This window comes from Oncorhynchus clarkii, unplaced genomic scaffold (assembly GCF_045791955.1).
Source record: "Oncorhynchus clarkii lewisi isolate Uvic-CL-2024 unplaced genomic scaffold, UVic_Ocla_1.0 unplaced_contig_2515_pilon_pilon, whole genome shotgun sequence".
NCBI classification, from domain to species: Eukaryota; Metazoa; Chordata; class Actinopteri; order Salmoniformes; family Salmonidae; genus Oncorhynchus; species Oncorhynchus clarkii.
The window spans coordinates 195001-210000 of NW_027257997.1; the positions used below are offsets into that span (position 1 = coordinate 195001).

Sequence of the window (15000 nt, forward strand, 5' to 3'; positions counted from 1 at the left end):
CACACACACACACACACACATATGCTCTCTCCATCACACACACACACACACACACACATGCTCTCTCCATCACACACACACGCTCTCTCCATCACACACACACACGCTCTCTCCATCACACACACACACACACACACACTCACGTATAATGTAATCACCTCTCCCTACCTCCTAACCCAATAAACCTGACAGCCTCCGCTTCCTACAAAAACACATCCTACCTATCCACCGGAACGACAGATAACCCTCTCTCTCTCTCTCTCCTCTCTCCACTCTCCACTCTCCTCTCTCCTCCCTCCTCTATCCTCTCTCCTCTCCCTCCTCTCTCCTCCCTCCTCTATCCTCCCTCCTCTCTCCTCCCTCCTCCTTCCTCTCTCCTCTCTCCTCTCTCCTCTCTCCTCTCTCCTCCCTCCTCCCTCCTCTATTCTCTCTCCTCTCCCTCCTCTCTCCTCCCTCCTCTATCCTCCCTCCTCTCTCCTCCCTCCTCTATCCTCTCTCCTCTCCCTCCTCTCTCCTCCCTCCTCTATCCTCCCTCCTCTCTCCTCCCTCCTCCCTCCTCTCTCCTCTCTCCTCTCTCCTCCCTCCTCCCTCCTCTATTCTCTCTCCTCTCCCTCCTCTCTCCTCTCTCCTCTCCCTCCTCCCTCTCTCCTCTCTCCACCTCTCTCCTCTCCCTCCTCTCTCCTCTCTCCTCCCACCTCCCTCTCTCCACTCTCCTCTCCCTCCTCTCTCCTCTCTCCTCTCTCCTCCCTCGTCCCTCCTCCCTCTCTCCTCCCTCCTCTCTCCTCCCTCGTCCCTCCTCCCTCTCTCCTCCCTCCTCTTCCCTCCTCTCTCCTCTCTCCTCCCTCCTACCTCCTCTCTCCTCCTCTCTCCTCCCTCCTCCCTCCTCTCTCCTCCCTCTTCATAAGTCATATAATCTATGATCTACCTCTCTGCAGGTATTCATCTGTATTGGTCTTTCTATCGTCTCCTTCAGAGTGTGTATATGCTGTAGTAATATTTGTGGTAGCCAGCCTGACTGTATGAGAAGTAGCATTAACACATGGTCTATCTACTGGCCTGTCTGTGGTCTGCACAGATACTACTGACCCAATTCTACTGTCTGTGAGAGAGAGAAGGAACACTTTTTATCCAGAGAGAGGGAGGGAGAGAGAGAGGAGAGAGAGACAGAGAGAGGAGAGACAGAAAGAGGAGAGGGAGAGAGAGAGAGAGGGAGGGAGGGAGAGAGAGAGGAGAGAGAGACAGAGAGAGGAGAGAGAGAGAGAGAGGAGAGAGAGACAGAGAGAGGAGAGACAGAAAGAGGAGAGGGAGAGAGACAGACAGAGAGAGGAGAGAGAGACAGAAAGAGAGAGGAGAGAGAGAGAGAGAGACACACACAGACAGAGGGAGTGAGACATAGGGTAAAGAGGGACAGAGTGATAGAGTGAAAAAGACAGTGTGTGTGTGTGGTTCCCGCGGGACTGCCCGGTGTTGTCGGGGTTGACCAGGCGCAGCGGCCATTGCATCTCCTACGAGCACCATCTGCTCCTTGCCACGGATACAGTTGCCAGGCTACCTCTCTCTCTCTCTCTCTCTCTCCCCCTTCTTTACCTTCCTGTCTCCCCTCTCTCTCTCTCTCCCTTCTTTACCTTCCTGTCTCCCCTCTCTCTCTCTCTCCCTTCTTTACCTTCCTGTCTCCCCTCTCTCTCTCTCTCTCTCTCCCTTCTTTACCTTCCTGTCTCCCCTATCTCTCTCCCTTCTTTACCTTCCTGTCTCCCCTCTTCTCTCTCTCTCTCTCTCTCTCTCTCTCCCTTCTTTACCTTCCTATCTCCTCTCTCTCTCTCTCTCTCTCTCTCTTCTTTACCTTCCTGTCTCCCCTCTCTCCCTTCTTTACCTTCCTGTCTCCCCTCTCTCTCTCTCTCTCTCCCTTCTTTACCTTCCTGTCTCCCCTCTCTCTCTCTCTCTCCCTTCTTTACCTTCCTGTCTCCTCTCTCTCTCTCTCTCTCTCTCTCTCTCTCTCTCTCCCCCTTCTTTACCTTCCTGTCTCCTCTCTCTCTCTCTCTCTCTCTCTCTCTCTCTCTCTCTCCCTTCTTTACCTTCCTGTCTCCTCTCTCTCTCTCTCTCCTTTACCTTCCTGTCTCCCCTCTCTCTCTCTCTCCCTTCTTTACCTTCCTGTCTCCCCTCTCTCTCTCATCCCCTCTGTCTCACTCTGTCTGCCACCTTTCCTCCATCTCCCATGTGGTTGTTAGGACACAACCAGTCAGAGGAGAGAGAGAGGGAGATGAACACAGAAAGAGAGAGAGGGTGATTAACACAGAGAGAGTGAGAGAGGGAGATGAACAGAGAGAGAGAGAGAGAGAGAGAGAGAGGGAGATGAACAGAGAAAGATAGAGAGTGAGATTAACAGAGAGAGAGAGAGAGGGAGATGAACAGAGAGAGAGAGGGAGATGAACACACAGAGAGAGAGGGGGGAGATGAAAACACAGAGAGAGAGATAATAGGTATAATGTAAGTGAAGTGAAGATTGGTTAGAAAAATATGAATGAGAAAGATGGAGGAGAACAGAGGAAGGGAGAGAGAGAGAGACAGAGAGACAGAGAGGGGAGAACAGAGGTAGAGGAAGGAACACAGAGAGAGAGAGAGAGGGAGAGACAGAGAGGGGAGAACAGAGGAAGAGGAAGGAACACAGAGAGGGAGAGACAGAGAGGGGAGAACAGAGGAAGAGGAAGGAACAGAGAGAGAGAAAGAGAAGAATTATGGAGAGAGGAGAGGGAGAAGAGATTGTAGATCAGAGTCGTCATGATTGAGCCATCTGCTGAGAGAGGAGACCAATGAGCCTGTTACACACACAAACACACACACACACACACAGACACACACACACAGACAGAACACCAGTGACCCCCGCAGGCCAGACCCTGCTGCTGCACCCTGCCACTCACTCCACTCAGGTGTTATTGGTCTGACTGGCTGGCATCGTGGTGTGCCAAGCAGGAGATGAGACTGTTCGGAGTATCGACCTGGTCTGGCTGTCTGGTCTGCTTACTGGGAGGAGTCTTTGGAATAACTTTGTTATTTAAATAAATAAAATACATTTGTTTGTTATTTGTAAACAGATCTAATATTAGATTCTGGTTGAAGATAGTTCAGTATCCAAAACATGTAAAAATGTTGAGATCAGTGATAAAGTGTCTACAGTCTGCTGCCAAGAGATGAGCTATAGGTGTCCCTCCATCCCTCTGTTTCTCTCTCTTGTAGGTTTCCATCACTCCTCTTAACATCGTTTATCTCTCCCTCCATATTCTCTCCCCCTCTCTCTCTGTCCCTCTCTGTCCCTCTCTCTCTCTGTCCCCCTCTCTCTCTGTCTCTCTCTGTCCCTCTCTGTCCCCCTCTCTGTCCCTCTCTCTGTCTCTCTCTCTCTGTCCCTCTCTGTCCCCCTCTCTGTCCCTCTCTCTGTCTCTCTCTCTCTGTCCCTCTCTGTCCCTCTCTCTGTCCCTCTCTGTCTCTCTCTCTCTGTCCCCCTCTCTCTCTGTCCCTCTCTCTCTGTCCCCCTCTCTCTCTGTCCCTCTCTCTCTCTCGCTCTCTCTCTGTCTCTCGCTCTCTCTCAATTCAATTTCAATTCAAGGGGCTTTATTGGCATGGGAAACATGTGTTAACATTGCCAAAGCAAGTGAGGTAGATAATATATAAAGTGAATATATAAAGTGAAATAAACAATAAAAATTAACAGTAAACATTACACATACAGAAGTTTCAAAACAGTAAAGTCATTACAAATGTCATATTATATATACAGTGTTTTTAACAATGTACAAATGGTTAAAGGACACAAGATAAAATAAATAAGCATAAATATGGGTTGTATTTACAATGGTGTTTGTTCTTCACTGGTTGCCCTTTTCTTGTGGCAACAGGTCACAAATCTTGCTGCTGTGATGGCACACTGTGGAATTTCACCCAGTAGATATGGGAGTTTTTCAAATTTGGATTTGTTTTCGAATTCTTTGTGGATCTGTGTAATCTGAGGGAAATATGTCTCTCTAATATGGTCATACATTGGGCAGGAGGTTAGGAAGTGCAGCTCAGTTTCCACCTCATTTTGTGGGCAGTGAGCACATAGCCTGTCTTCTCTTGAGAGCGATGTCTGCCTACGGCGGCCTTTCTCAATAGCAAGGCTATGCTCACTGAGTCTGTACATAGTCAAAGCTTTCCTTAATTTTGGGTCAGTCACAGTGGTCAGGTATTCTGCCACTGTGTACTCTCTGTGTAGGGCCAAATAGCATTCTAGTTTGCTCTGTTTTTTTGTTAATTCTTTCCAATGTGTCAAGTAATTATCTTTTTGTTTTCTCATGATTTGGTTGGGTCTAATTGTGCTGCTGTAACATAACAAAGCCATCACCTACAGAGAGATGAACCTGTAGGAAGAGTTCCCTAAGCAAGCTGGTCCTGGGGCTCTGTTCACAAACACAAACACACCCCACAGAGCCCCAGGACCAGCTTGCTTAGGGGACTCTTCTCCAGGTTCATCTCTCTGTAGGTGATGGCTTTGTTATGGAAGGTTTGGGAATCACTTCCTTTTAGGTGGTTATAGAATTTAACGTCTCTTTTCTGGATTTTGATAACTAGTGGGTATCGGCCTAATTCTGCTCTGCATGCATTATTTGGTGTTCTACGTTGTACACAGAGGATATTTTTGCAGAATTCTGCATGCAGAGTCTCAATTTGTATTTGTGGTCCTGGTGACTGGACCTTTTTTGGACCTTTTTTGGAACACCATTATTTTGGTCTTACTGAGATTTACTGTCAGGGCCCAGTTCTTACAGAAGCACCAGATCATCAGCAAACAGCAGGCATTTGACTTCAGATTCTAGCAGGGTGAGGCCGGGTGCTGCAGACTTTTCCAGTGCCCTCGCCAATTCGTTGATGTCTCACCCCACGGCCCTGTGGGAAGAAATGTGTGTCTTTTTTTGCCTATTTTAACAGCACACTTGTTGTTCGTGTACATGGATTTTATAATGTCGTATGTTTTACCCCCAACACCACTTTCCATCAGTTTGTATAGCAGACCCTCATGCCAAATTGAGTCGAAGGCTTTTTTGAAATCAACAAAGCATGAGAAGACTTTGCCTTTGTTTTGGTTTGTTTGGTTGTCAATTAGGGTGTGCAGGGTGAATACATGGTCTGTTGTACAGTCATTTGGTAAAAAGCCAATTTGACATTTGCTCAGTACATTGTTTTCATTGAGGAAATGTACGAGTCTGCTGTTAATGATAATGCAGAGGATTTTCCCAAGGTTACTGTTGACGCATATCCCAAGGTAGTTATTGGGGTCAAATTTGTCTCCACTTTTGTGGATTGGGGTGATCAGTCCTTGGTTCAGAGCTAAGGATGATGTTAAAGAGTTTTAGTGTAGCCAATTGGAATTTGTTGTCTGTATATTTGATCATTTCATTGAGGATACCATCAACACCACAGGCCTTTTTGGGTTGGAGGGTTTTGATTTTGTCCTGTAACTCATTCAATGTAATTGGAGAATCCAGTGGGTTTTGGAATCCAGTGGGTTCTGGAATCCAGTGGGTTCTGGAATCCAGTGGGTTCTGGTAGTCTTTAATAGTTGATTCTAAGATCTGTATTTGATCATGTATATGTTTTGGCTCTTTATTCTTTGTTATAGAGCTAAAAAGATTGGAGAAGTGGTTTACCCATACATCTCCATTTTGGATAGATAATTCTTCATGTTAATGTTTTAGTGTTTTCTCCAATTTTTCTGTCTGTCTGTCTGTCTGTCTGTCTGTCTGTCTGTCTAATCTAACTGACACGTAGGACAATATGTAGCCAACCTTCCCTAAAACAACAGTGAACAAAATTAAACACCATTCATTCATTCTAGTCCGTTGTCGACACAGAGCAGTGGTAAATGATGGGCGGTCTTACCCCAAACAATGTACTGAATGAACCTATAATAGATTCCTGAACGGGCTCGTCTAATTGGTCGGTTGGGGGTATAATGGTGTTCCAGAGTGCTGTTTCATCCTTTTACAGATTAGCATGCGGCTAAGTGGAGGAAGTAGCTATTTATATGCTAATGAGGGTCTAATGTATGCACATACCCATACTGCACTGGGAGGGGATGAGAGGACTACCCATACTGCACTCGGAGGGGATGAGAGGACTCAGGGTGGGCTAGGACTACCCATACTGCACTGGGAGGGGATGAGAGGACTCAGGGTGTGCTAGGACTACCCATACTGCACTCGGAGGGGATGAGAGGACTCAGGGTGGGCTAGGACTACCCATACTGCACTGGGAGGGGATGAGAGGACTCAGGGTGGGCTAGGACTACCCATACTGCACTGGGAGGGGATGAGAGGACTCAGGGTGGGCTAGGACTACCCATACTACACTGGGAGGGGATGAGAGGACTCAGGGTGGGCTAGGACTACCCATACTACACTGGGTGGGGATGAGAGGACTCAGGGTGGGCTAGGACTACCCATACTGCACTGGGAGGGGATGAGAGGACTCAGGGTGGTCTAGGACTACCCATACTGCACTGGGAGGGGATGAGAGGACTCAGGGTGGGCTAGGACTACCCATACTGCACTGGGAGGGGATGAGAGGACTCAGGGTGGACTCAGGGTGGGCAAGGACTACCCATACTGCACTGGGAGGGGATGAGAGTGAGGGGTTAGCTGGGAAGAATCTTTAAAACTGTGGTGTTTAGTCTGAATGAATATACGCTACAAGTATGTGGACACCTGCTCATTGAACATCTCATTCCAAAATCATGGCATTAATATGGACATGGCATTAATAGGCATTAATATGGACTTTGTCCTCCCTTTGCTGCTATAACAGCCTCCAGTCTTCTGGGAAGGCTTTCCACTAGATGTTGGAACATTGCTGCTATAACAGCCTCCACTCTTCTGGGAAGGCTTTCCACTAGATGTTGGAACATTGCTGCTATAACAGCCTCCAGTCTTCTGGGAAGGCTTTCCACTAGATGTTGGAACATTGCTGCTATAACAGCCTCCACTCTTCTGGGAAGGCTTTCCACTAGATGTTGGAACATTGCTGCTATAACAGCCTCCACTCTTCTGGGAAGGCTTTCCACTAGATGTTGGAACATTGCTGCTATAACAGCCTCCACTCTTCTGGGAAGGCTTTCCACTAGATGTTGGAACATTGCTGCTATAACAGCCTCCACTCTTCTGGGAAGGCTTTCCACTAGATGTTGGAACATTGCTGCTATAACAGCCTCCACTCTTCTGGGAAGGCTTTCCACTAGATGTTGGAACATTGCTGCTATAACAGCCTCCTCCAGTCTTCTGGGAAGGCTTTCCACTAGATGTTGGAACATTGCTGCTATAACAGCCTCCAGTCTTCTGGGAAGGCTTTCCACCAGATGTTGGAACATTGCTGCTATAACAGCCTCCAGTCTTCTGGGAAGGCTTTCCACTAGATGTTGGAACATTGCTGCTATAACAGCCTTCTGGGAAGGCTTTCCACTAGATGTTGGAACATTGCTGCTATAACAGCCTTCTGGGAAGGCTTTCCACTAGATGTTGGAACATTGCTGCTATAACAGCCTTCTGGGAAGGCTTTCCACTAGATGTTGGAACATTGCTGCTATAACAGCCTTCTGGGAAGGCTTTCCACTAGATGTTGGAACATTGCTGCAGGGACTTGCTTCCATTCAACCACAAGAGTATTAGTGAGGTCGGCTACTGATGTTGGGTGATTAGTCCTGGCTCGCAGTCAGCATTCCAGTTCATCCCAAAGGTGTTCGATGGGGTTGAGGTCAGGGCTCTGTGCAGGCCAGTCAAGTTCTTCCACATCGATCTCGACAAACCATTTCTGTATGGATTTTTACGCACTTCAGCACTCAGCGGTCCCTTTCTGTGAGCTTGTGTGGCCTACCACTTCACGGTTGAGCCATTGTTGCTCCTAGACGTTTCTACTTCACAATAACAGCACTTACAGTTGACCGGGGCAGCTCTAGCAGGGCAGAAATTTGACGAACTGACTTGTTGGAAAGGTGGCATCCTATGACAGTGCCACGTTGAAAGTCTCTGTGAAAAGCGCCACACCAGCGTTTACCCGTTGATTTGATTGATTGCTTGACCAGCTGATTGATTGATCATCCCACCAATAAAAACTCACGGATCTCCCTCCCTCTCTCTCTCTCTCTTTAGGAACAAGGTGTGGTGGGAATGTCACGGCAGCCCGGTGCCGTCCCTCCCCCTCACCCTGCCGGGGGTGTGGCCTCGGGCGCAGGGCCCAATCAGGGCGCAGGGGCCCCTCCCGGTTACCTGGGCAACCAGCAGCAGGCGGCCATTATGAAACAGATGATGGTGATGGAGCAGGAGAAGAGAGTTCAGCTCCACATGATGGAACAACAGAAACAACAGCTACTGAGAGAACAGAGACAGCAGCAACAACAGCTATTACTGGCTGAACAGGTGAGAGAAGGGAGGAAGGACAGAACAGAGAGGAGGGAGGGAGGGAGGGGAAGGGACAGAACAGAGAGGAGGGAAGGGACAGAACAGAGAGGAGGGAGGGAGGGAGGGGAGGTTAAGGGACATAACAGGGAGGGAGAGAGGGGAAGGGACAGAACAGAGAGGAGGGAGGGGAAGGGACAGAACAGAGAGGAGGAGGGGAAGGGACAGAACAGAGAGGAGGGAGGAGGGACAGAACAGAGAGGAGGGAGGAGGGACAGAACAGAGAGGAGGGAGGAGGGACAGAACCGAGAGGAGGGAGGAGGGACAGAACAGAGAACAAGGAGGAGGGACAGAACAGAGAGGAGGGAGGAGGGACAGAACAGAGAGGAGAGAGTAGGGACAGAACAGAGAGGAGGGAGGAGGGACAGAACAGGGAGGGAGGAGGGGCAGAACAGGGAGGAGGGAGAAGGGACAGAACAGAGAGGAGGGAGGAGGGACAGAACAGAGAGGAGGGAGGAGGGACAGAACAGAGAGGAGGGAAGAGGGACAGAACAGAGAGGACGGAGGAGGGACAGAACAGAGAGGAGGGAGGAAGGTCAGAACAGAGAGGAGGGAGGAGGGACAGAACAGAGAGGAGGGAGGAGGGACAGAACAGAGAGGAGGGAGGAAGGACAGAACAAGGGGGAGGGAGGAGGGTCAGAACAGAGAGGAGGGAGGAGGGACAGAACAGGGAGGAAGGACAGAACAGAGAGGAGGGAGGAGGGACAGAACAGAGAGGAGGGAGGAGGGACAGAACCGAGAGGAGAAGGGGAGGGACAGAACCGAGAGGAGGGAGGAGGGACAGAACAGAGAGGAGGGAGAAGGGACAGAACAGAGAAGAGGGAGGAGGAACAGAGAGGAGGGAGGAGGGACAGAACAGAGAGGAGGGAGAAGGGACAGAACAGAGAAGAGGGAGGAGGGACAGACAGAGAGGAGGAGCAGGTGGATGTGGGGACATGATTACAGTCTCTCTCCCCCGTTTGTCAATGATGCAAATTAAACACCAAAGTGTCTCCTCTTCATCTGTCATTTACACACACACACCATCACACACACCATCACACACACCATCACACACACACACACCATCACACACACACACCATCACACACACACACCATCACACACACACACCATCACACACACACCATCACACACACACCATCACACACACACACCATCACACACACACCATCACACACACACACCATCACACACACACACACCATCACACACACACACCATCACACACACACACCATCACACACACACCATCACACACGCACACCATCACACGCACACCATCACACACACACCATCACACACACACACCATCACACACACACACCATCACACACACACACCATCACACACACAGTCACACACACAGTCACACACACACCGTCACACACACACACCATCACACACACACACCATCACACACACACACCATCACACACACACAGTCACACACACAGTCACACACACAGTCACACACACAGTCACACACACACCGTCACAGACACACCGTCACACACACACCATCACAGACACACACTGTCACAGACACACCATCACACACACACACTGTCACAGACACACCATCACACGCACACCATCACAGACACACACTGTCACAGACACACCATCACACACACACACTGTCACAGACACACCGTCACACACACACACACACACAGTCACACACACACCGTCACACACACACCGTCACAGACACACCGTCACACACACACCATCACAGACACACACTGTCACAGACACACCATCACACACACACACTGTCACAGACACACCATCACACGCACACACCATCACACACACACACTGTCACAGACACACCATCACACACACACACTGTCACAGACACACCATCACACGTACACACCATCACACACACACACTGTCACAGACACACCATCACACACACACACTGTCACAGACACACCATCACACACACACACACTGTCACAGACACACCATCACACACAACGTCACTCACACACCATCACACACACAACGTCACTCACACACATTTATAATCAGCTCTCGTGTTTACTAACATCCCCCCTCTACACTAACCCCCTCCCGATGCTTTAGGATTCCTTTGATGTCCTCAGAGTGCGTGTGTGTGTGTGTGTGTGTGCTTGCGTGTGTGTGTGTACAACACCTGCTGTGATAATTTTGTCTTCTACTTTGATTTTTCCCTCTGTGGTTAACCTGGTGTTAAACTGTTCTGAACTCCCTAGGTCAAAACACACACACACACACACACACACACACACACACACACACACACACACACACACACACAGCAAGCATAATGCAGTCCAGGAACAGTACTGTCTCCTGATGTTCTCTCTCTGTACCTGCTGTGTTCTAAATGAACATACTGCGTTATATTAGATATTCTACAGACTATAGATATATATACTGATTACTAACACTACAGACTATAGATATATATACTGATTACTAACACTACAGACTATAGATATATATACTGATTACTAACACTATAGACTATAGATATATATACTGATTACTAACACTATAGATATATATACTGATTACTAACACTATATATATATATACTGATTACTAACACTACAGACTATAGATATATATACTGATTACTAACACTATAGTTATAGATATATATACTGATTACTAACACTATAGACTATAGATATATATACTGATTACTAACACTATAGATATATATACTGATTACTAACACTATAGATATATATACTGATTACTAACACTACAGACTATAGATATATATACTGATTACTAACACTATAGTTATATATACTGATTACTAACACTACAGACTATAGATATATATACTGATTAGTAACACTATAGATATATATACTGATTACTAACACTATAGATATATATACTGATTACTAACACTATAGACTATAGATATATATACTGATTACTAACACTATAGTTATATATACTGATTACTAACACTACAGACTATAGATACCAGATACCAGATATATATACTGATTACTAACACTATAGACTATAGATATATATACTGATTACTAACACTATAGACTATAGATATATATACTGATTACTAACACTATAGACTATAGATATATATACTGATTACTAACACTATAGATATATATACTGATTACTAACACTATAGATATATATACTGATTACTAACACTACAGACTATAGATATATATACTGATTACTAACACTATAGACTATAGATATATATACTGATTACTAACACTATAGACTATAGATATATATACTGATTACTAACACTATAGACTATAGATATATATACTGATTACTAACACTACAGACTATAGATATATATACTGATTACTAACACTACAGACTATAGATATATATACTGATTACTAACACTATAGATATATATACTGATTACTAACACTATAGATATATATACTGATTACTAACACTATAGATATATATACTGATTACTAACACTATAGACTATAGATATATATACTGATTACTAACACTACAGACTATAGATATATATACTGATTACTAACACTACAGACTATAGATATATATACTGATTACTAACACTATAGATATATATACTGATTACTAACACTATAGATATATATACTGATGACTAACACTACAGACTATAGATATATATACTGATTACTAACACTACAGACTATAGATATATATACTGATTACTAACACTATAGATATATATACTGATTACTAACACTATAGACTATAGATATATATACTGATTACTAACACTACAGACTATAGATATATATACTGATTACTAACACTATAGACTATAGATATATATACTGATTACTAACACTACAGACTATAGATATATATACTGATTACTAACACTACAGACTATAGATATATATACTGATTACTAACACTATAGATATATATACTGATTACTAACACTATAGATATATATACTGATTACTAACACTATAGACTATAGATATATATACTGATTACTAACACTACAGACTATAGATATATATACTGATTACTAACACTATAGACTATAGATATATATACTGATTATTAACACTATATATATATACTGATTACTAACACTATAGATATATATACTGATTACTAACACTATAGATATATATACTGATTACTAACACTACAGACTATAGATATATATATACTGATTACTAACACTATAGTTATATATACTGATTACTAACACTATATATATATATACTGATTACTAACACTCCAGACTATAGATATATATACTGATTACTAACACTACAGACTATAGATATATATACTGATTACTAACACTACAGACTATAGATATATATATACTGATTACTAACACTATAGACTATAGATTTATATACTGATTACTAACACTATAGATATATATACTGATTACTAACACTATAGATATATATACTGATTACTAACACTACAGACTATATATATATATACTGATTACTAACACTATAGTTATATATACTGATTACTAACACTATAGATATATATACTGATTACTAACACTACAGACTATAGATATATATACTGATTACTAACACTATAGTTATATATACTGATTACTAACACTATAGATATATATACTGATTACTAACACTACAGACTATAGATATATATACTGATTACTAACACTACAGACTATAGATATATATACTGATTACTAACACTATAGATATATATACTGATTACTAACACTATAGATATATATACTGATTACTAACACTACAGACTATAGATATATATACTGATTACTAACACTACAGACTATAGATATATATACTGATTACTAACACTATAGTTATATATACTGATTACTAACACTATAGATATATATACTGATTACTAACACTACAGACTATAGATATATATACTGATTACTAACACTACAGACTATAGATATATATACTGATTACTAACACTATAGACTATAGATATATATACGGATTACTAACACTATAGACTATAGATATATATATACTGATTATTAACACTACAGACTATAGATATATATACTGATTACTAACACTACAGACTATAGATATATATACTGATTACTAACACTATAGACTATAGTTATATATACTGATTACTAACACTATAGATATATATACTGATTACTAACACTACAGACTATAGATATATATACTGATTACTAACACTATAGACTATAGATATATATACTGATTACTAACACTACAGACTATAGATATATATACTGATTACTAACACTATAGACTATAGATATATATACGGATTACTAACACTACAGACTATAGATATATATACTGATTACTAACACTACAGACTATAGATATATACTGATTACTAACACTATAGATATATATACTGATTACTAACACTACAGACTATAGATATATATACTTATTACTAACACTATAGATATATATACTGATTATTAACACTATAGATATATATACTGATTACTAACACTACAGACTATAGATATTAATACTGATTACTAACACTATAGATATATATACTGATTACTAACACTACAGACTATAGATATATATACTGATTATTACTATAGATATATATACACTATAGACTGATTACTAACACTATAGATATATATACTGATTACTAACACTACAGACTATAGATATATATACTGATTACTAACACTATACTGTAGATATATATACTGATTACTAACACTACAGACTATAGATATATATACTGATTACTAACACTACAGATTATATACTGATTACTAACACTACAGACTATAGATATATATACTGATTACTAACACTATAGATATATATACTGATTACTAACACTATAGATATATATACTGATTACTAACACTACAGACTATATATATATATATACTGATTACTAACACTACAGACTATATATATATATATACTGATTACTAACACTACAGACTATATATATATATATACTGATTACTAACACTATAGATATATATACTGATTACTAACACTACAGACTATAGATATATATACTGATTACTAACACTACAGACTATAGATATATATACTGATTACTAACACTATAGATATATATACTGATTACTAACACTACAGACTATAGATATATATACTGATTACTAACACTACAGACTATAGATATATATACTGATTACTAACACTATAGTTATATATACTGATTACTAACACTACAGACTATAGATATATATACTGATTACTAACACTATAGATATATATACTGATTACTAACACTATAGATATATATACTGATTACTAACACTACAGACTATAGATATATATACTGATTACTAACACTATAGATATATATACTGATTACTAACACTATAGATATATATACTGATTACTAACACTACAGACTATATATATATATACTGATTATTAACACTACAGACTATATATATATATATACTGATTACTAACACTATAGATATATATACTGATTACTAACACTACAGACTATAGATATATATACTGATTACTAACAC

The 15000-nt window shown here is 42.2% G+C and overlaps 1 protein-coding gene across 1 annotated transcript in view; it reads left to right on the plus strand.

Moving 5' to 3' along the window:
* LOC139394442 (mastermind-like protein 3) overlaps positions 1-15000 on the plus strand; it is a 221144-nt gene that overhangs the window by 193409 nt on the left and 12735 nt on the right. The window contains exon 4 of the mRNA XM_071142509.1: positions 8172-8438. Within this exon, the coding sequence (XP_070998610.1) occupies positions 8172-8438 (267 nt within the window). The remainder of the gene's footprint in view (positions 1-8171; positions 8439-15000) is intronic.